General features: G+C 39.4%; 1 protein-coding gene across 4 annotated transcripts in view; it reads right to left on the bottom strand.

Annotated features, from left to right (window-relative positions):
- The window catches only part of BTRC (beta-transducin repeat containing E3 ubiquitin protein ligase), a 114,063-nt gene extending 91,568 nt beyond the window's left edge, over positions 1-22,495 (bottom strand). For 2 of the 4 annotated variants that reach the window (XM_053949556.1, XM_053949558.1), the window contains exons 1-2: positions 22,371-22,495; positions 5,752-5,820 (exon numbers count right to left, since the gene is read on the bottom strand). In XM_053949556.1, coding sequence (XP_053805531.1) covers positions 5,752-5,820; positions 22,371-22,418 — 117 coding nt within the window. In that variant the 5' untranslated portion in view covers positions 22,419-22,495. The remainder of the gene's footprint in view (positions 1-5,751; positions 5,821-22,370) is intronic. The other 2 variants (XM_053949557.1, XM_053949559.1) reach the window with 1 other exon arrangement.
- Positions 22,496-24,429: the final 1,934 nt, after the last annotated feature.

The raw sequence follows: 24,429 nt of genomic DNA, 5'->3' as shown, positions 1-24,429 counted from the left end.
ACAATTAAAAAACCTGCCATACATATTTCATTTTTTAGCTTTGGTAACTCTACTTATCTGAAAAAAAAAAAAAAAAGTATATAATACAACTTCTAAAAAAGCTGCCAAAACAGAATAAGAATATTCTTTTATTATTTATTTTAGTAGATTTTGTGGGACTTAGTTTTTTTTCCTTTTCCCCTATCCCAAAAATGGATGCAAGGCATACTAAATACATAATTACATGAGAGAGCCACACAGCTTTCAAAGGAGCCATTCAAGTGAATTGTGTAAATAATATGCCTTTAAAAACCCTAACATATGAATACAGATTTACCAGTTATGAAGTAGTTATATACCTGAGAGACAAGAATATGCATTTAAAAAAAAATTCTGCCCAATTATAAACTTACCAAAGAGACTAGCATGTCTCAGAGCAAATTAATACTTTCATAACTTTTGGAGAAAGTTTTTTGCCTGTTTTCATTTGAAAATAAGAAAAACATTAAAAGCTGTAAGTCTTAATTAAGACAAAAAAACAACAGTCAAAAGCCATACAGTTAAAATGTGCATCTCCTTGCATCCCAGACCAATTTTCCCCACTTATAACTAGGTAATTCTGACTTGGTCACTGGCAGTTTTTCTTTAAAGTCTTTCCACAGTAAGAAAATTAATTTATAAAAATAAAGAGGCAACTGTAGTAATCCTTGGAGTGTGACCATGAGAAAGATCTCACAGGACTCAACCAGCCCACCAACAGTTCTAACTGCACATATTGCACCAGAATCATGAAGGGCCAGATGCAGTTCCTGTCACAACCAGTGCTTTGCACAATTCCTCACCTTTTATTATGTTCAGACACCTTGGTCACATTTCCACAAGCATGTACGGGTACAATTCAAAGTGGTTTGTGCTTCTGCTTGGTCATAACAAAGCTCAGCTATCTCATTAAAGACCCTTGGACTATTTTTCATGAACTGCAAATCAAGCAAACCAACATTTCACTTTGGGAAAGCTGAGCGTATTTTTCTGGCACAACCAGGGTCTGACTTCCAAACAATAGGTCTCACAAATCAGAGGCTGAAACACGCTACCAGATTCAATTATAACACTCTTCCTAGATTCCAAACGTAGGTAATACTGGACTTCTTACCCTGGTACAGATCACTGACTTCAGTGCAGCAGTTTTCCCCTTCACCCTCAGGCTGTTACTACATTCTGCCAGCTTTGCTGTGCATGCAGAACTCCAACTGCTGTGAAGGGTTCTTTTTCCTTCAGCCACCCACTTTGCGTGTAATTGCTCAGTAAATTTTCCTTAACATACGTATTATGCAAACTCTTCTCTAATCTTCTGGTAACTCCCTAGCTAACAGTAACTTTTTCCAAGATATTCCAGTTCACTACCTATTTTTAAATATCAAATATAAGATACATGGAAAAGGATTTACGTATTCAGATTATCCATACAATAACTTACCTGAGTAGGATCTGGAGGATAAAATCACAGCTTTTAGGTAAATGTTTGTGAAGAAATGTTTTCACCAAGAGTGGTTACTGGAGTTCAACCTCTGTGATTTCAAGTTAACAGAAATTACATGCCCCAGCAAGGGGCCAACTTCCATCTATAAGGTGTACAAGATCCTCATTTGCCAAGTGCTTGAGGGAACTTGTATGGATCACATCTGAACTCAACAATACTAGTGTTTTCATAATTATAGCTCTTTAATGCATGAAGCTGATAAGTCTAAACCAGTGCAGCTGCAGAGCTTTAAGATTTAGGTGCCATACCCTTCTTTAAGGAGTAAAAGAGACTTGTGTGAGACTTGTAGAGACTTGTGTGTGCTTCTTTAAACAACACCACACTTAATAAGAGCTGTCTCACCAAGGTCTAAAGCATGAAACTATGTGAAGGTTTAAAATGGAGATGTTACAAGACCAAGTGCACTTGGCTCTTTGGTAAGCAAGAAAACACAGTTGCTACTAAGCTCCATTATGTCTGATGATCTTAGAAATATCTTCCAAACTTAATGATTCGATAATTCTGTGTCTAAAGCCTGATCAATCACAAACCATTCCTCGTGAGTTTGGGCAGAGTAACACAGCATACTAAGGAATGTGCTGAAACTTCTTCATCTTAGAACATTTCTAGAACTTCTCTCTATTTTCATGACACAAACTGCAGGGAAAAACCTACATTGGTGGAGAAATGAAACTGAAGTTTCATTAGATTTTTCCCTCATGTCTAGCTTTATTTAATTCCATAAAATCTCTCAGAATTATTGTTATGCACCTACCACACAAAAGTGTTTCAAGGATAAGTGATATGCCTGCATAGCACTGTGAGGACATAATGTACTATATGAGTGCCAAGTATTAATAAAGGAACTGCAGAAAGAAATCTTATTTCAACTTTCCACCCAAGGAGTTAGTATCTGAATTTTAAAAAGCATATGCATTCACTGAAAATAGATGCTTTAGAACTTAAGAAAAGGATGCTAAGTGACAAAATTACAAAACCAAAATATATCCAGAATAATTTCATTTTTCTCTCAGCAAAATTCAATTCTAGCAGAAGAATCCTGGTTTCACCACAGTCCTGGTTTTTACACCCTCTTTTCCAGCTGACTTGACTGAAGTGCAGACCATTAATAACTGGAAGTGCCTTATTTTGATTATACTGGCCTTTGCTGGTACCAATCTAGTTAAGGTATCACCAAGAATTTCCAGCATAAAACACATTTACAGGTTTATAACTTGGCTTTAAAAATCCTACTACAAAAAGACAGTGGGAGGCAGAAAGGCTCAGATGAGTGCATTACATTACATATCCTACGTGATGCATACTTGCTCAGAAAAAGGGAGGCATTAGCTTTAACTCTGAATTACCATGTTTCAGAAGCCACCTAAAAATGATACTTTTACTTCCGTTTATGTAATCAAAATAAGGTTTTGTAAGTGTTTTACCTAATTAGCTTAACTTGCCCAGTTTCATAGTTTGGCTTAAATTATAGAAAGTGTCCATATAATACAGGAATTAAAATGCCATGTCTATTGACTGTATTTATACACAAACATTCCCTCCCTTTCTCCCTTCAGAAGTCAATTGTGGCTTGTCTCCAAAGGGCTAGCACCTAGGTGATGGGATGTTACAGACTGCTAGCAAGTCTGTAAAAGCTTAAATGAAGATCAAGGCTGAATAAAACAACCGTATTTTCTACAAAAAGACAAACAGCTAAACAGGAAAGAGCTAGAGTAAAGAGAACAATGCAGGTTACTTAAAATGCCAGTCTTAAAGCAACATGCATTTCTGGCCATTGGTATTGTATTTCCTCTAGCCCACATAAGAACACAATACAACTCTCCATTACAGCACAGCAACATTAAATATAAAACCTGCCATTAAAGGGCAGAGGGTAATGACATCAGTGTGGGCAACCCATGCTCAGGTAGTGTTCAACTATTATCTCCAGTTTAAGAAGGCTGAAAATACGCAAATGCAGCCAGCACTGGTTTTAGATAAAATTGTCAGTTTTATGGATATTTATAGTATGTGTCCAGTCTTGCAGAACTCCATCTTCCTCCACCTCATCTGTAATATAAACTGCTTTTAGTCCACATTAATACAATGTGTTACTGGGATACTTCTCACATTCTGTGTAAGTCAGGCACCAGATCAATACTCAGCCATGCTGAGGAAAAAAAATCATTAAGTTAGGATCCCGTTAAAAATACAGACAACAGGAGAAGAAACCTGACACACAGCCCCCATTCCATCTGGATGCATATGTAATTATGCTTTTACACACATCAAAAGCGGCTTTCTTTTCAATACATAGTTTTAAGGAATCCTACAGGTAGTACCTTTGATAGATATCCTATACCAAACCAAACTCACCTCAAAAAAATTTAACCTCTCTCCTTCTCATGAAAGGTCTTCCCAGCCTTTCTATCAACTGCCTTACCCTTACACTTCCTGTGGTGAAATCACAGCACAAAATTGGAATAGCAAAGATATTTCCACGACAGTATGTGCTGATGACAAGCACAAGTTTAAAACTTTTCCTTGGATCAAGGAGTAAGAAGACTGAGATAGACATTAGAACTAATATAATAAACTAAAAATCAAAGGGAAAGCATGCTTACAAAAATATCTTTTTCAAAAAGTGCAAGTTCTTCCATTATTTGAGGTTGCCTAGTGTAAAGCCTCCTTGGAAATTTTACTGTGCATTTTAAGTTTTTTACCCCCTTGGTATTTTTCAGAGTTCAAAAAGCATATATCCCACGTGCATCATGGTATTGCTAATAAAAGGCTGCTTTGTTTGCCTCAGAAGTAAAAGGAAAACAGAACAGCCACACAATCCTCTTCCTATTGTTCTCCCAACCCACATAAGAAACAGAAACTGATGCCATGCCCCATAGGTCAACAAACTTGAGCTCTGTGAGACAATAATTGCAGAGTTGAGATTCCTCTGAGACACCTTGCCTCCGGCTCAGCAAAGTTTAAATCAAGAAAACATAAGCTTCAGTGTCCCAGCTGACCTTCACTAGAGTGGACTTGAGGAGAGAGAAACAGTCTCTTGGAGAGAAGCTCCAAAGCACACTTCACCCTTGCAGCACGTCACTCATTCAAAGAAATGGTTTGCAAATAAAAGATTTGATGCTCATCTTCTAATAGGTGTCAAAGCTCTGCTCAGTTTCACAGAAGTCAGTAAGTTGACAGCAGTAAGCAGCTTGCACAAGCAAGTTACTACATACTGCTTCTAAGATACTGACATAAGACTGGAGACCATCAAAACCATCCTGTTAGCACCTTCAATGAAACTCTCATATTTTAAGGGGATTTGCTGATGCAGCTTTTTATTCTCACACTCTGCTCAAGTGACTTGGCTCTTTGTTTATGTTGGGCTCACAGTACCACCTTGAAGATCCCTTCACCACCACGTTTTGTCATTTCACAACTGCAGTTGCCATGACAACAGGATGCAGGTTATCTGTGCTGTTTTCATATTTCCAGTTTTTGTTGCCATAACAACACATTCTGGCTTTCTACAGAAACAGCAACTTTAAGCCATGTATTCTCAAGGACATGGGATTCATCATCTATGTTCATCAGAGAAGAGATCTGTACAGGCCATTTGTAAATTAAGCTATTTTTTCTGAAGTGGGATTTTTCACTCACAAAAGTGAAAAGCTGACAGCAATTGCTAGAGGCAGACTGCTGAGACATCTAAAGCCTGGCCTTTAATAATAGCCAGAGTAATATAGCACCAGACCACTTCCGAGTGGGGACTCCCCACAGTGTCAGACTGTGTCAAACTGCACAATTGTTATGTGATGTGAGTAAGTGTCCATACTTGATTCACCCAGGCAGATCTGAATTAGATGCTAGATGCAATTCTCTTGAGTTTTAACCCAGTGGCCTCCCCATTATTACCAGCACCACCACCATGCAGCTTTGTGTTTGAAGGCCCATTTTAATTCTGTAATTCAAGCTGTTGCTGTAGATCTGTTTTCAGACTCTGACCCTCTTCGCTTCCAGGTGACTGCATTTTGAACTTTTATTTACAGGAAGTGCACATTCATCAGACTGGTGAGAAAATGTTATACAAACACAGCATGCATAAACACAAAACAGTGATGGCTATGAGGGGTATCAGCTAACATGGCACTGTAACTTCATTACACCCTCATTTATGTACTTCACTAATGAGACAAGCACAGGTGTCTAACACAGTCCCTCACATGAGATGAATAACAATAATACAGTCCAACCTGCTTTAGCCATGCTTGGTATCCAGAAGATATAAGTTGAAATCCATCTTTTGGCATGTGTATTCGGGGCTAGGAGAGAATAGACATAAAGAGAGACCTCCTTTTACACTGGGACCTAGCTAACCTAAGTCTAAATTCTGGAGCACTTTAAACAATGCAGATTTTTTTAAGTGAAGGTTTAGTCCCCAGATTAGTTCTTGTTTAATGCTCTGATATTAACTGCTTCAAGAACACTTTTTTAATAAAACCACTATTTTTATGTTTTCCACCATTTTACATTTCAGTTCAGTATATATAGGTATTTTTGTTTAATTTCCACAAAAATGCACTTGGATAAGCACAGCCTCTGTGGTGGGCACAATAGCAAAGACTAATGGTCATTAATGCTTTAGACACTACATAAAAAGCAAATGGTGTCAAAACAGCAGTAGTGAGGCTATGAGTGTTTCCAGTTACCATCCTCAACATGGTCAGACCAGACACTGGACAACATGAAGAGATGACAGAAAATTCCTGAAGAGGTGCAGCCTTAACACTAGGGTAACAGGTTATTATACTTACACACAGTCCTAAATTGTGTCTCAAATCAACAGACAAATATAATCTCCCCCCTATTTACAGTTTTCATGCTTTATTGGATGGAAGAAAAGGTAAGACATGAAATTGTTCTAGAAGCACAAAACATATATAGCATAACTTATATAGCAAGGAAAAAGTATGCAACAAACTCCAAAACACTGTCTGGCATGACATTTATTTATAGTTCAAAGATACTCCCTCATTCAAGTGGATTCAAGTGTTCCCCTCCCTCCAAAAAAAGGAGATGCTTAGAAATTAAAATCACATCTAAGCAACAGGACCAGACAGAGCATCTGCAAACACCAAGTCCAGAGATTTTTCTTACTCCGTGAAACTACTTCACAATCCCTTTCTTACCTCAAAGCACCTCTCCTCCGAATCAGATGTGTGCCCCTACCACTCCTTCCTCCTGGAAGGCTGGAAAAAGCTTGCTCATTTTCAGAATGGCTCTATTAAAGATAAGCTTACTCTCACTTGTTCTCCAGTCAACACAATATTTAGTTTGTACAAACTGCATCCACTTCGGTACTTGTAACATCAAGAAATACAATTTGTTGGAGATAAAAAAAGTGTTATGGCTGAATGACAAACCTTCACACCTATGGTGGGCCGCCTTGGAATTTGAAAATAAAATAAGAACTAGAGCAGACTAAAATCTTGCCTCTAAAGACAAGTACACACTCAGGATTTTACAGTATACTTTAAGCACTTGTTATTTTTGCTTCTCTCCAGTTTGAATTTAAATCCTCCTAAATCTTTCAAAGTAGAAGTAAGATTATGCCCTGGTGTCCTAGCCAATGATCTCAGTTGAACATGAATTTTAATAACCATCATTGCGCTGATAAATTAAAGTCAAGTATGTCTGGTTACTGCATTCACCTGCTGTGTTTGGACTTGCAATGCTTAACACATTAACAAACTATGTTTTAGGAGACTTCTCACACAGCTAGAAGCATCATCCTCCAAGACCTAAGCCTTCCTTCAGCACTAACGTCATGGGTGGTTAGTCTCTCTACGACTGTAAAACGGGGACAACACTCATTTAACCCACCTCACAGGTTTGCTGAGAGGAGCTCTTGACATTTCTATGTGCTTTAGAAACGGAAGAAACTATATGAAGTGCTGCATATCTAGCAAAAGCACTACAGGAATACACATTTTACCTTCTGCCTCAAGTGCTTCAATTTCTTTTTCAAAGTAGCACAGCCCAGTATATATATCTATCCAGGAAAAAAACAGGAAGTACTCATAAGCAGAAATAACAATCATTTGAAATCAGTGTCACAAGTAGAGAGACCTGAATACCAGTCTCAGATGTGTCCAAGTTCACACAACAAATTGTTGTGATGTTAGAATCAAATTGCATTCACAGTAAGTTTTGAAAAATTACTTCATTTGTTTCTGTTTCTGTCACCTAACCTACAAGGTAAAGGATAACAGTCAAGCTCTTCAGACCAGTGGGCAGCTTAACATTTGCTAGCCCATCACTCCAGAGCAGTCTGAATAACTGATTTAAAGACACTGACTTGAACCATTTAATTTGAATACCCTGGTCCTGCAAATATGAATTAACTATTAGTGTATTAACTAATTAGCGTATTAACTAATCTGTTGCCAGCAACAGGATTACTCTTCAGCAGAAGTGTTTCCAGTAGCGAAGATAACACTGTGTTTCTATTTAGACAACTCTTACCAACACAATTTTTTGTGACTTTAAAGTAAAGTTGCTTGAGTATTGTAATAATAGCAATCAGGACTTTCAGCGGACTAGCAGCTACTGTAAACCAAATTTATTTTTCAATGCTGACAGGTGAAACATAAAAATAGGAGAAAGTAAGATCCATCACTCATCCCTCAATACCGTATTTGCAAAATCCTCTCAATGAGGTATGTCTCCTCTCCTCATTTGATAAACCTACTCTCATTTAAGAAGAAATGAGAGACTACACAGAAGAGAAGCAAATTTTATCAGTACAAGGTATGTGTGTCATTACCCACATACTGCTGCTTATGCCATTAAGGTGAGATATTTGCACAAGTGAGCCCCCATTTACATCAAAATAAGCACAGCAGAAAAGCATAATTTAATTAAAATTTCTTGGATTGATGACTGGTTGTAAAAGTTCAGCCAATCTCCTAAATTCTGAATTTCTGTGGTTTTGCAAAGCACACTGTAAATGACCCCTAGGAATGCATTCTTCAGCAGAGAGAGGCAATTAAAGTAATACATCTGGTTAAAATATTCTGAATTGCAGTATCCCAATGACAGCAGACAGGACTGTAAAAGGACTGTCAATTTTAAAAAATAAAATAAAATTGCCTCTCTTTCCCCCAGCCTAAAAAAGATGTGGGATCCAGAAAACGGTCTTGTTTGGAAGCTGTATTAATTTATAAATCAACACTAAAATCTTCCTTGATTATGATCCATTCAAAGCAATTCCACCAGCAATACAATTAATTGCCCAGCAAGACCTACTCATTTTTGTATTTTCATGAGCACACATCATTTATGCTCATGGTTCAATACCATTCATAAGCACAGTATTTTCTCTTAGCATCTGCTCCAGCATTTTCCTTGACTACAAGTCAGGCTGCTAGGGGAATTTTCCTCTCTTTTTCCATAGCATCAGTAGTGATTGCTTTCCTCAAAAAGTAACTCTGAAAGCACTCTAACTGCTAATTTATATCATGCTATTTTGTGAATATTTCACATTTTGATTTAGGCGAGTGACTAATTTGTAATATAACCTAGTTTACTTCCTTTTCCAAGACATTCATGTTTATTATTGAGGCCTTGCTTTAAAAATGAGCCTTCCATTATCCCAGATGGCTTATTCCACAACCATCAGCGCCTTACTCACAGTTCTGAAATGCAATTTTACTGTGTATGAAATCTTAACTCTCTCTTTCTCTAGTCTTTCTGGTGTCCACAGAACTTGTTTTCTATATATTAGCCATATATTAAAATTATATATATTGCATCTGTCTATAAACTGGGGATCCAAAATAGCTTACTTTGCTCATCTCTTTGTTTGCAACCCCTGACTTTTTCTCCTTTAGTACTCTACTCTTCCATTTTTAATCCATTTGATTTCTGCACTCCCTAGCAAAGCCCAGAACAACAGAATGATTCTTGAGAACAAGTCAGTAATTTAAAATTCAGTGGTACCCTCTCCACTTCTCTACCAAGGCTTATTTTCAGAGGACATTTAATTACAGGCCTGAGTTCCTATTTTCTAAGCCTAAACACAACCCCTGAAGGCTTACAAGATTTGAGTCACAGCTGGAGCTGTGGTTACTATACAGTTTAAATATCAGCCTCTTTACTGTGCAATTTGTTTCGAAAATCAAATCAGATGCTGTGTCATAAACAAGTGCTAATTAAGTACTGAGCGGAAATTGGGCTTTTTTGTGCAAGAAGGGTTCTTAAATATCTACATCTTCACTTCCATAAGAAAGGATAAATATGTCAAGAATGATCATTATAAAAGGAAACCTACTATGGTACTTCCAAGGCAGTACTGCTGCTTCTGCATTTTATCTGCTTCCATGTAAGAAGAAATGAGCAGGGGGTGGGGGGGAAGTTGAGACCTGTATAAAATATATATGTACTAAGGATCTTATTAATCTGATCATATCACCATAATGCTTGCTGTTTCCTCAGAGAAGACATTCACTCTGGGTTTCCATCACATAGGATTTAAACAAGCAAACTAAACCCATCTCTCTCCATCACTGCAAAGCAATAATGAAGCTACTTATATTAACATTTCTTTTAAGTCATGATCTACACATAGTATTTATTTGACAATAGCATTGAATTCATTAGATATAACACCTTGTTTGATAAATATCAAGTGAAGAACAGGAATAATGCATTTTAATACTCTGAAGGTTGCCTCTGAGTAATAATATTCAGGACTCCATTAACTAACAGGCTGTCGGCTACAAAAGCAGAATTAGATCTGTCAGTCACTGACATGGAAGGGCATGGCCAGTTGCACTGAAGATTGTCCAGTTGAGATGACTTCCACAGCAAAGGAAAGTATCCCCTGTGGCCTAGAACTTGTAATGAGTTTGCATCCATTTCAGCAATAAACTGAATTCCTATTACAGAATATACAACTTCATGGCCCAAACAGATCCCTGACTCTACTGCCCAAAGCAATACTCAAAATAAGGCAGAGTTAGATCTGTGGACTCCAATTCAACAAAACCAAACACACGATTTCAAAATCTTTCGTTGTTTGTTATTAGGAGAAAAACCCACAAGCTATCTGATCCTAAAAGCTTAAGTTGCCAATATTTAAGTGTGTCTTTTGTGAGATTTTGTAGAAAGAATGAACAAACACTAAGTCAGCTGACTGTCAGGTCTCACAGTTTGATACAAACTCCTTCAGAAGGACACAGCACTCTCGAACAGTAGGTTCTGACTGCCTGTGAACTTAATGAGTTCACCGCACGTGGTGAACATGGCTACTCCAGCTCTTTAATGAATCTGCCTGAGCTCCTCGACCGAAATCTGCTCAAAACCAACTCCCACTGGAGAGTGTCTATTTATACAACTTGACAGATAAATAGATGCAAGGTTTTTTTATATCCTTCAAGAGCAGCAGCAACCAGGTAAACTACTTCTGTAACATGAAGCACTTGGATATTTTCTTTAGGGCTCACAAAAATACTAAGCTATAGTATTGAAAACCAAATGGAGATCCATGACAGCACTCCATTAATCTCAGAACAAAGTAACAGCAAGATACACAAACCTGCTTATCTAGCAGTGTGGAGATTCACTTTGTGCCCATGCTTGATTTGACAACCATTTGACACTTTAAGTATGAAAATCAAGTGCTATATCCAGCCTCCTTCAAGACTGCAAGATCTGTGGTGAAGACCATTTCTCATACTACTTCCTGAATTTGTGCCAGATAAGTATCCAACAAGAACAGTGACATTCACAGCACAAGAATTTATGTATAAAACAGCAGCTGGAAGCTAGTCCAGAGATCAACAAAATGAAGCTGCTGCCTTCCAAGTATTGTGTCTCCTTTTTGTAAGTCCCTAGAAAAGTCAGAGAGCTTACCTGGATTCTGATTTTTCACTGAAATTCAGAACATCAGGAATAGAAAGTCCTGGACTTTAAAAAAAATACAGCCAAGGTAAACCAAATTAAGTTTGGAAAGCGACAATCCATAATCGGCCTAAGAAACTACAGTATTAACTTTCACCTTCCCGATCTCCTGCTGAATTTTACCTAACAGACAAAAAAGCATGCAGGAGAGATGGGTTACAGGTCTGTACCAACTATCCTGGAAGGAAATCTACAGCTCACACATTAAGCAGACAAACTTGTAGAAGGAATACCATTTTTTTTCTAAAGAGCACACTTCAGCACTCCACTACATTTTCTGCTTAGTTACTGAGCTCTTGTCTTCTGAGCAGGCTCCAGCACTAGCCAAACATTTTCCTGTTCAATAAAGTAACCAAAACACTTCCTCTTTGCAGGAATGGCCATTCTATCTAAATACATTTCCCTTACAAAGCACTCTGCTACAATTACAATGCAGGACCTTTTCACTCATCAGAAGTAACTTGGACTCTTTAACTAATTGCCTCAAAAACTTACCACAATATATTAAATTTCTTTTCCTTATATAAATACCCTGTACCAAGTTCAGCTCCATGACAGTTCTCAATTCCTGGCACAGGATGCAAATGTTCCTTTGCTCGGCTTAACTAGAGCAAACTCCTTCAACCAAGAAACACCAAAGCATCACCTGCTGTCTTGGAGGACTAGAATGCCAGAATGAAGCAGGGGCAACAGCAGCAGCTGAAGACACCTAATGGGCAGCCCCTGGTAGCATCCTCACGCAGAACAACCATCTGTAACTCTAACCAGAGTGAATCTAAAATGTTGCAGAAATGGCTGGCCAAAAAAGAAAAAACCAAAGCCAAAACATAGACAAACAGTATGTCCTGTCTCCCAAGAAAGGGAATCTACTGAGACTGAGTACTGATAACTATTGCCAAAATGAAACAGTCACCATGGGAGGCTAAGTAAATCTACTCCCAATTTAGAACAAATGAGAATTAGTGCTAGACTAACCCAATCTTCTTCTTTAAGAAGATCACTGAAGTCCAGACAAATTAGAAGTAGATAAGCACATGATAGATGACATGTAGGAAGTTACTGGTTAAAATGAAGAAGATTAGGATTAATACCAGAGTTATAAGGAGGCTAAGAAACTAAAAACTGCAGAGCATCACAGGCAATTTTGAAAAAGGAACCATTAAGCTGTACAGAGAATGACCTTTTTGAAATCTATTATTATTCTTGAAATTAATGTTAAATATTCTCACTAATGGCTAAAATACTCAAGAATTACTGATGTGCTACTGAAATTAAAGAGACATAAATATATAAGACAAAGCATCCTGAAAATTTGGTAACAGGACTGACACATGATGCATATAAATCAAAAAGTTACATTGTTTCCATTATAAATTAGGAACTCAGTAACTGAGAAGAGGGAAAGAGGCTCTGGGATATGTTACTCATTAGATAATGATGGCTCACCCATAAGATGTGGCCACGGAAATGGCAAATACTACTACAGGATATTGTATCAAGTAAAAAATTCCCAGAAGAGAGGAATTAGGATCACTGCCTTAGTACAAGGAATCCATAAAATATTTCCTGGAATGTTCTGTATAGCTCTGGTCATTCATGTTCAGGGAGACTAATCAAATTTTGCAGCTGTTTAAAAAGGTCTACTAAGATGATCAAAAGTTCCAGAAATATCTTACAACAGAAGGAAAAATAAATTAAAGAATGCTGGTTTAGCCTGACCAGATCCAGCTCAGAGCAGAATACGATTGGTCTCCACAGGTATCTGCAGAGGAACACAGGGGAACAAGGAGAGCTGTTTAAGCTCCAGGACACTGGCGTATGAACTAATGAGAATGAATTAGCCATGAATGGAGTTAAGCAGGAAAATAAGAACTAGGATTCTGACTTACAAAGTAGTCAAATTTGAAATAGCTCTGCAATGGCGTAGCAAAAATAATTCCACTTAGCAACTGCTTTCACTAGTTTGTGAAAGCTTTAGAGAATACTTTGGTTGCCAATATCAGACTTGAACCCATGCTCCAAAAGACCTATTCCAGTCCAACACTGACACGTGCCTTCTCACAGATGGACCCTTTATCATCTCTACCTAAATTCTTATGTTAAGGTCATGAGATTATAGGAATATTTTCCTGTCAGTAAAAAACTTGCAGGTATTATGCTTGCTTATAACAACCGCTGTAACAAAGTACTATAGCAATATGCTTCACTGGACTCACTGTATTCAAGAGAAGGAAGAAATTACAAAAAGAAAAGGGAATGCAGATTTTTGTCCTTTTGAATATATTAGCAACAGGAAACACCTTCTGTCACATTTTAAGAGGCTAATGTTAACATTATTTGGATTTCTCTCTGTTGAGATGCTTCTAAGACTCATCTTCTGAAACAACATCAATCCATCATTTCTTGAGACTACAGCCCCTTCTCATTGTTCTAATTTGCAGGAGATGAATGATAGCTGGCTGCATTTCTCAATCATGCTGACAGTTTTGGCAAAAAAGAAGGATGGGCATTGAGCAGTCCCAATGAACAACCCCCCTGGAGAATCGCCAACATCTTCCTAATAGACAGAATTCAAGGCCAACTATCCATAAACTAAAAGCAACTCCCACATAAACACTGCTCCATTCTGTACTGCTCTCACTATAAATTACAGATGATGTGTGTAGAGAGGGAGACTGACTACATTGTATGACTTTCATGATAGACCATTTTTCTCTGAAACAACTAGAGACTGTTCTGGTTTCTGTAGGGGCAAGCATGGAAACATTCAGACTCTTTCCTAGTCAGCATACAGTCCAGCCCTGATTAGTATCCAAGCAAAGACTGCCATCACCTTTCTCTACAGTGTTTCATCCATCCCACTATATTTGGGAAAAATTCTTACAATTCTGTAAGAATAATTATGCCCTAAGATGGAAATATCATGAGAGAGTATTCCTACAAATGGAAAAATCCCATGTAGGGCACAAAGCCAGATGACAAAATTCACACTAGAGTTCTGCATTGGCTGGTGTTATCCAAATTCCCTCTCTACCATCTTCTTCAGATCTGGCTTGCTCCAGGTGCTTCTGAAGAAGACAGGTCCATCTAGACTAGTGTTAAAAGAACACACTAATTATTGTTCTGCTAACATACAACTGCACTTAAGAACTTCTTCATTCCTTTGTATGCCCCTGCAACCTTTCCCTCCTCACCATGGGATGAAGCAAATTAAACAAGCATTAGGCCTTTTTGCTGCTTCTAGTCCAAACTGGTTACTCCAATGGAATCTGCCAAGAGGTTGCATGGCTCCTGCCCACAGACTGGAAACACTTCTGTCCTTCTCTCAAGAAGACTAGAAAGACCCCTTGCTGAGCTTTTCCATTCTTCCTCATTCTCTCCTTTCTGTTGCTCTCAACAAAAGGACTGAACAAGATCCTGTTTTAGCAGTGGGGGAAGGAAAATTAAATCAGATGTTTCTCAATTTTTAGTACAGAGGAGGACTAGAAGTAGCTAGAGAGTGCAAAATTATAATCAGTCATTTGTTTCCAAGCAAAATCATTGCAGAAAAGTGAAATAATTTAAAACCATAAGTCACCATGTCTGCTTCTGAACCCTTCTGCCACCCCAGCTAACAAATCCGGCTGTGCATGGACAGCAGCAAATAGGCTGAGCACCCATTGGTTAATGGGACCACGGAACTCGCACATCGAAGAGAAAAAAAATGAATTTTAATGCAGTTTTTAGAAATACTTGTCATTGTTTCAGCATTGCCATTTAGTGAATGGGACCGATTTCTCTCTCAGTAGGGGATGATATTTTAATGATGTAACAATGTACTTCCCAGAAGAAAGACAAGCCTCATGAGGCAGATTAAAACTAAGAATATTCAGATCCCATTAAAATCAGACAGTTTCAAGCCATTTTTTAAATTAATTTTGTTTAATGATAAAATGGGTTATCTTAACAGGTGGCTAGCCAATTGTAAAATTAACCAAAACATGGTCAGAAGCATAAGGGTAGCTATTAGAAGAAGTGGTTTCTTTGTATTCTGTCTTCTATTATCAGTGTACCATATCACCCTACACAAATTCCTCCAGTCCATGACCCCTGGGAAATTTCTGAGCTTCAGCTTTCTCCTTCTGCAAGCAGGGGTAGCATTTGTCCAACACCAGAGTTCCCCAGCACCTCAGAAAAACGGGCATTAGAAAGCTCTGTTGTTTAATAAGCAGGAAATACTTAATGCAATTCCCAGGATGTTTATTTTCAACCATTTCTGTGATATCAAGAAGTTTTTCACAGCACTAATCAGTATCCTGTCAGGGAAACAGCTTCATGTTTGATTGCTTATTAATTGTATTTTGAGCACTTACTCTTTAGCTGCAGCCACTGGACGCTGCTATGCTACAATTAATTTTCAGCTTCCACAGCTGAACACACAGTGGATTCAGCCCTTCTGTGCAAAATCACTTAAAATGTATAAAGAACATACTTTGTTGAGCATCTCCTGAATTGTAAGGAATAAATGAGAAAAACTGAAGAAAACACTCAGTACTGGAAATACCAGTCAAGCTTGCTGCTGAGGACAGTTAAATATTACACAAATCTCACCAGCATGATGCAATACAAACAGACAAGGAAGTGAGAAATCAGCCTATTCCATCTGCATTGATGAATTTAGCATAAAAATTTTTATATTAAAAAATCAAGTTGCTCAGCTTGCTGGTTTTGCTGGTCTTAAATGTGACCCTAAATACTGTTGCAGTAATCACTGAGAAAATGAATATGAGAAGAACAGATGACAAAACATACAGAAGAAAAAAAATTTTAGTGGAATCCCTTCACACAATGCTTAGTAAGAATTCCTAATTTCCAGGTATAAATTACTCTTCTTGTAACCGAAAAATAAGTATCTTTCATTAACATGCTTTACAATACAAATAAACTACTAACACAGTAAAATCCATAGAAAATAAAATAATGGATGATCACATTCACCTGACAAATATATCCACTCAACATTTGTATGTCAGGAAGTACTATCCTACTAAACTACTTAAAATGTTTTTAGAGTGTGAAGTGAATTTTAAATGAGACCAGACCAGGAAGTTTCCTCAACCATTCAACTTTTTGTCTCAAGTCATTTTATCTGCTACCTCAGTAGCTGCTAGCACTGAAAATAAAGAAAAAAACAACATAACTTTATATTTCATCTCATTTATGGCCCAGATATCAGAGCTTGGGAGTATTTCCAGTGGCCAACTAAAGAGGACCATTTGATTTTTTTCTTCATTAGACACCTCTTAAAGAGGTCATCTCTGAACTCTGTACATTCCTACCTTACCTCTGGACAGGATACACAACTATGGAATAATTTTATTTTTTTCCCCTAAAATCCTCATTACCTTTCTGTATATCACAAACCATTTTAGGATACTGAGAATGTTGTGGCCATCACACATCTTGTATCTTCCAAAGTCTATCTGGGAAACCCTTTGCCTAACCAAACTTCGTGGTTAGAACAGTCTGCTTTATCTTACTAATGAGAATGATAATTTAGTACCAAATACTCAAGAGGAATTATAGCTCTGCTGACTGGCAAATAATTTGCCAAGGCAGATTAGTTTAGCTGCATAAAATAAATATCCACCTGCACATACTAGCACTAATCAGGGCGTGAAATTAAACTTTTTATTCAGTGGGAAATAACTGCTGCAAGGCGGCGATTTAGTCTGAGAAGCAAATATTAAGGTCAGCCTATTCTCTCTGATGTTTATAGTACATATTACAGTGAGGAGAACATGGTGCAACAAATTTGGCTTTTTAAGTCTATGAAACTAAATACTTCAGTGATGCGATAGCAAATTTGCCATTTGCTTTTCTAATTGCATACATTTAATGGAGCAAAGTGGCTGAAATGAAACATTACTAGAAAAGCTAGGGTGAAGTTACTGAAGTACCAAAGGCCTGCATCAACTACAGAAAAATCTACAGCACGAAGTTTGGGATAGAAGAAAATAAATTAATGTTTTCCATACGGTGCACTAGTGCCAACAAACACCCAAAAAAACAGGATGCTATTTCAGTACCATTGGAAAAACTGGTAAGTGTATGTTTAATATTCAAGCAGGATTTGCAGCCCGACATTTAAGAGGCAATGCTCTGCTATTCTAGCTTACGAAATTATTCTCATTGCTTTTATGACATCCTTGCTTTGGATATCCAAGGTTCTCTGCCACAATGTCCATGACACAAATATGTTACTGGGAAGACCGAAAGGTTCTCAAAAGATTTTTTAAAAAATAGCTAACAAATACAGATCTTAAAAATTCTGGTCCTACTGACACCATGAGTGATACAGGTTCAGTGCAAGCAGAGCCTCTTTTAAAGTATAAGCCTTTGTCCATCTGTTCCATATATCTACATGCACACAGCAGGAAAAAAATTCCAACTTTATCACCCTTCAGCCTCCCATTACACTGGCTATTTTTTGCTATATTTCCTTCCAGTTATGTGGGAGCTCCTACAAACATGCAAATATAAAAATTAATGAACTTCAGAGTTTTCCCTCATTAAAAATTAAAACAACTCACAACAAAAAATAAAAAACCCCAACCACCAAAAAAAAAAAAGAAAAAAAAAGAGGAAAAAAAAAAAAGAAACCAAGAAACAACCCAAAGATGCATCTTAAAACACAACCAGAAGGTTCTGGTTCTCCTGTGAAACCGGAAGGCCCATCAGCAGCTCCTAGAATCTGATCATCCAAAACCAAAAAGAAAATGGTATTTTGGGGATGAAACAGAAAAAAAACCACAAAGAACACGCAGACTGACTTCTTGCTATTCATGAGCCAGGAAATTAAGTGAATTACTGCAAATTAATTAATTCATAAAAAGTGAGAAAGTGGAACTCTTTTAAGTATCAAGCTTCTGCCTCTCAAATGGTCCTAGATGGGGTCCCAAACTGGTCAGGTACTGTTCCAGGCACTGCTAATTAAACACAACTGAAGTTGTCACTAGTCCATTCAAGAAAACAGATGTCGCTTCATAGAGCTTTGATATTTTTCTTAAATACCTTTCAAAATGAGGAACAAAAAATATGAACTCTTATAAAAAGGGCTTTATTGTATTTTTATAGCATATTACATACCTTGTAACAATCATTCTGTTAAGTGTGAATGTCAGTTTTATTTTCTGTCCCTTTTTTCTTGGCTATTTACAAGCTTTGTAAGAATCATTCCTTAATTAAGTCTAAACATAGTTTTATATAAATGGATTCCTGGAATTAAAAACGTTCAGACTTAAGAAATGATTGTTACAGAGACTGTAACAGGCCGTAAAAAAGAATGCCACTTTAAACAAAGATTTCTCATTTTAATTAAAAAGATAATCATCAGAACATTCGTATACTTAACAGAACCATTTGAAGCTACTTTGAAAAAATATCTACTATTCTATGCAGGCTTATGTAGTTTACTTCATATGACATTTAATCAAAGTCTCAGTTGAGCCTATCACACTCATACTTTCAATACTGTACCTACTGTTTCAAACACTTATTCAAACTTGAAAGCTACTTATTGAGCACCTCGATTTCTTATTATTTTGTAAATGACTGTGGAAATCCCATATTCCTGAATGCATAAAAGCAGAGCTCTCTGTGGCAGGGGGTTTTGGGTGAGATGTTTGTGTGCATTTTTTTTTTAGGTTAATGGGCACATTCTCCTCTCTATTTAGCTTGTGCATCAGTTTCTTATACACTGTACTTTATAAAGAGTGTATTTTCCTCAGCAGGACTGTACAAAAAAGAAAAGAGGGTGAAGTGAACTAAGACAGGTTCCACTCTGGTAAAATCCTTGCTGCAGCTGCAGAACACTGGACTATTTAATTTTAAAGATTGTCTTTAAATCTATGAACCATCTTTCATTCAAAAGAAAAAAAAAACACACCAACAAAACTTTTGAAAGATGATGTGCAGAACACATGACTCATTCACCAGCAAAAAGTCTTCCCTTGTGAGCAGTGGCTTAACATTGTGTAGTGTTAATACACAGCAATTTAATATCAGGAATAAATTATGTCTTATTAAGACACAGAGGTAAATTGAGTAAGCAAATGAAACTAAATAAATTACTTAAACCTTAAAATATTAGATTATACATATTGTACCTGAGCACAGATAACCAGGAAACTGTAGCAGATATCAGTTAAATGCAATACTGGTTCACTGGCAAGTAATCCAGCCAACACCAGCCAGTGAGAAGGCAGCTGCCTTCTACTCCCATTAAAAAGTTGCACAGACATGAGCATACAGAAGAACAACACAGTACTGTTTGTCTTTCAAAATATCAAATATAGATGCTTTAAAGCAAAATAATTTCATTCATAATATTAGCACTGGATGAAGCTTTCCCATGACATTTTTCTGTTAGAGTTGGACATTAAAATGAAAATCAAATCACCAGGTCCATCTTGCCTGGTACCTTGTGATTCAAAAGGGCTGCTCAAAGTCAATGTCAAAAATTAAGTTCTGACATTGTTAAGTGGAAAAAAAGTATTATTTTTTAGAGAAGCATAAACAAGCCACCACCTAGAGGGCTGCCTTTCAATATGAAATGAAACCTACCCCAAACATATATCAAAACCAAAACTGTCTTTCCTGCCTTTGATAATAGGCCTCATACCTCCAAAATGTATTTGAATCTTTACCTACAATGCTCCTTGGGAAGCTCTCAGGAAAAATCAATAATTATTAGCAAAGCCCACCACAAGCCAAACTGTGAGCCACCTACTAAGGAAGATGCAAATGAAGCATATCACACACTCTGATGGACAAGGTAATCCACTGTGAATGATTCAGCATTAGCTGAGAGGATGCACGAGCTGATCTGCTACCTCTGTGTGGATAACTGTACCAGTGCCACTACTGCAGTGCTTGTCCAGAAAGACATTTCCAGGGAGGACAAGATGATACTTGCAACTGATTCCTCATGTATCCTGATGTATCTATCTGTGCCACCCTTCCAGGAACACCAGAAGACCCCACCAAGTCTAACACTTCACTTCATCAGCAGAATTAAAGTAAGAGCCACGTTCTGGACTGATGCACACTAAAGCAAAAGCCTGGGATGTGCTTAACAAAAGCTTTGCTTACTCTATTCTCAACTTGTAAGCAAAAAAAAACCCAAAAAGTTCAGAATGGACAGAGAGAAGTCACATCTTTCACTGCACGTTTTACAGGCATTTTGCAAATAAGAGGCACTTTAATAAAACATGGAAGAACATGGGTTAGCTTTTAGCTCAGCGCAGCCTGGTCTTGATAATTCTTCCCTTTATCTGGTGCTCTTAACAGATGCATATCCCAGAAGAGCAGCTTCCTCTCACAGGCATGCCTCTCCCCAGGGTCAAGGGAGCGCTATTCTTGGAGTCTATCAATATCTGTTGTTTCCATCTAGATCTTCTATTGTTGGAGTCCATCATCATCCCGCCACGCCAGCTGCAGGATGGACAGGGATTCCCTCAGCCTCCAGACAATCTCAAACCACCTGGACTAAACCCTTGAACGAGAATCTTAGCACAGGGGATGAAAAAAATAATGTATGAGAAGTCAGCATAGCATGCTCACAATGCTGTCTGGCAGCAGACAAGAATGTTTCAGCAGAAACTTTTTGGGATGTGAAACTCACTATCTAGAGGCAGGTTGTAATTACCAAGCTTGGCCAAATACAAGTGCAGCAGGATCTGGGACACTCCTTTGGCCAATCCCACACCAATGATGGCTATTCATTATTACTGATTGCTATCTTGCTGATTTAGGTGTCCATAGCATTTTTCCACTTCACCTAGCTGAGACTCTATAAATCCGGAAAACTTGGAGACTACTAGCAAATGGCTCAAAAAGTCACAAGAGAGAAACAAGTTCTTCCAGATTAAAAGCCAAAAGCCAAACAAGTGCATCAAAGCTCAATTAGAAATTAAAATTTGTAGCTAGTGTTTCCTCAATTTCATTTTGGGCATATGTTCTGAAAATTTAGTAAAATTCCTTCTTCCTGGTGAGCTCAAGTTTAATTCTGTGCCACTAGAAGCACTACTCCAAAACAAACTTTTAGCAAGTGCTGCCAGTCATTTAAATTATATCCTTAGGGAAAGAACAGTTTGGGGCACCTGGAATTTACATTCAATTCAGTTGGCAACACTTTGTTTTCATTTCTAAATTTTACATTTCTGGCCAACATGCTTAGAGACATCAACAAATGAAGAAAAAAAGAATGAAACTACAGTTTAAGTGCACAATGCCTCAACTCTATGGAAATTAGCCATATTTGAAGAGCATCTTGGATGCATGTACTGTTTTCCATACCAAAGGCCAACTCGAAACCTAAACAATGTACATGCTTCCCGCAGTTCCTATCAGTGATATGCTGCTGCAGCAGCAGGTGAAACACTCAAGTGCCAGTATTTAGAGATCTCGCAGTAGAACGCGAGGAAAAACAAAATTACAGCAAGATGGTGAGTAGTACAGCAGGATAGTCTAAGGTGCACAAATGAAGAAAAAAATCCAAGAATTACATGCGCAAAGCCTGCCGGTGCCTGTGGACCCCTCTGCCAGGTCCCGCCTCACTCCAGTTTAACTTCTCCCTCTCCCCGGTGGCACCTGCAGCCGCCTCCCCCTCCTCCCAAAGCTCTCTTTGCCCGGATCTGGGGACCCTGCTCACTGCCCTGCCCGCAGGCAGGACGCCCCCTCCCCGGGCCCCGCTCACCGCCCGCCCGCCCAGCGCCCTCCGGCCCGGCCCGGCCCGGCCCAGCCCCGAGGCCCGGGTCCCCTTCCCCACTGCGCCCCGCTCCATCTCGCCCCCCTCCCCCGCAACCCCTCCATAGACAGAGGTGCCCACCCTCCCCCGCCGCCTTTGCCAACCCCCGCGGCCCCTCACCATGAACTTGAGCGCCTTTTCCTGCAGGACGGCCTCGGCCGGGTCCATCGTCCTGCGGGGCCGGGCCGGGGCCGCCCCCCCGCTCAGTGAAGGCCGCAGCCAGCGCAGACGGGAACCTGCGCTGCCCCGCGCCCCCCCACCTCGCCCCGCTGCCCGCACGGCGCATGCGCCGCTCCGCAGGCCCGCGGGAAATGGAGTCCCCGGCCACGTCCCTGGCAAAGGTCCGACCTGCCGGATAAAACTACAAATCCCGGCAGATTCCGGACCTGGGGGCACGCTGGGAGCCGGCTGGCGCACGCGTTTTGTGCAGTGCAGGGGGCCGACGGGGGTTGTAGTAACATGGGGCCGCAAGGTTGCGAGGTGCGGGCCGGGGTGGGATGGACGCGGCCGCTCGGGCGGGCGAGGGAGGCAGATGAGGAGGCGCGTCCTGCAGGTGCCGTGTGGGCAGTTTCCAGCTCCAGACCTTCCCGGGGGTGGAAGGCACGGCTGGCTCCTGAGTCACAGCCCCGCGCTCTCAAATGCCCCCCAGGAGGGCTCGGCTGCTCCCACGCTTTGCTCCGGCTGCGCCCCGTGCTCGGTGTCCGAGTCGATTGTTGCTGGTAAAGCTAACCTGAGCCCCGTGCACTGGCTGCCAGAAATGTCTGGGGAAAAGTTACCAGACCGAAGGTCCGCAGGGGATGTGAAACTGGAAAATTTGCATCACTGGAATGGATCAAGTAGGCTGACATCATTCTTGAGAGATGTTTGTTTGAAGCCATCCTGTACATAAAAAGCCTCCCGTGGTGCTTTGATGCCCCTTTTTTAATAATGTTTTTAGATCAATTTTCCCTGAAAATTGGACCAAGTTTTCTTTGCTGTACTAAGCAGCAAAGAGAAAAAAAGAATTGATCAGCATTCCTTGACCAGCAGCTGCATATAAACAGGAGAATACTTGCCATATCTCCTCTGTTTCTCTGTTGCACACCCTACAACACCAGCTCACGTGGCAACCATTGTTTTTAATCCTCTTCTTTATTAAATTTGTCTCATCTCTTTCCAGTTTTTCTACATTTTTCACAGTGCCCAAAAACTGAAGCTGTGTTGTATGGAGCAGCAGAAAGGAATTGCTTCCTCTGGTTTTAATACCAACTATAAGACCCTGATAAGTTTTTACTTCTTTATAACAAACACAACACTGATTTCTAGCCAGTTTGTCTTCTAGTAAAATACTCAGGTTCTTTTCCTTGCTGCATTTATATATTTGGCTCTGCATTTTAAGTGAGATACTCTGAATTTCTTCCTATTTAAATGCGAAGAAGCCAGCCACAAACATCAGCACTTGCGTGCCCATATGCAGCTCAAACCCATTGTTTTCATTCCCATGTTTGACACAGGAACAAAAGTGAAGCTTCAGACAGGTACAAAACCTGTATCTCCTGAGTCCCAGTGCCTTCCCTCATTTTCTTTAAACAGTCCATCTCCTCCAGATTTTCAGGCAGAATGATTAGAGAGAAAACAGAGGATGCAGAGAATGTGCCCATTACTGGATTCCTCCCAGGGCCATGTGACTAGGTGGTGCCTCATGATCCAGTGCCAGGAGTGTCTGCTGCAGCCCGTGACCCAGCAGAGGTGACAGGGAATGTCAGCCTTTGCAGGGTGTGATGCTGGCATGATCTATGCTCCCAGAGCAGTGGTCTAAGAGAAGGAGGAAGAGATAACCTGATGTTCTCCCTCTACAATCCCAGGGCACTGAAATCTCCCAAATAAACCTTCCATGTGACCAGGACAAGAGGCTGCCATTCTTGGACTGACCCAGCCATGCTCTTGGCCGTCATGCTTTAAACCCAGACTCTTAGCAGAGAAATGCCTGAAATGCTTGGCTCTAGTGGGGCTGGGCACTTTCCAGACTGCTGACAGCACTGAAAACACTCACCACGATTATATAAATAACAGTAATTATAAGGAGGGAATCCTATAATTACAAAGGGAGGGCTCCTGTAACAGCACTGAAGGCAAGCAGGGGCTGCTGGGGCTCGAGGCAGGGCTCTCCTATGTCTCCTTCCTCCAGGCATCCTGCAGC

The sequence above is a fragment of the Vidua chalybeata genome, chromosome 8, assembly GCF_026979565.1.
Source record: "Vidua chalybeata isolate OUT-0048 chromosome 8, bVidCha1 merged haplotype, whole genome shotgun sequence".
NCBI lineage: Eukaryota > Metazoa > Chordata > Aves > Passeriformes > Viduidae > Vidua > Vidua chalybeata.
Note: the sequence above shows the minus strand (reverse complement) of the source record. Positions and strands in the feature narration are given on the sequence as shown.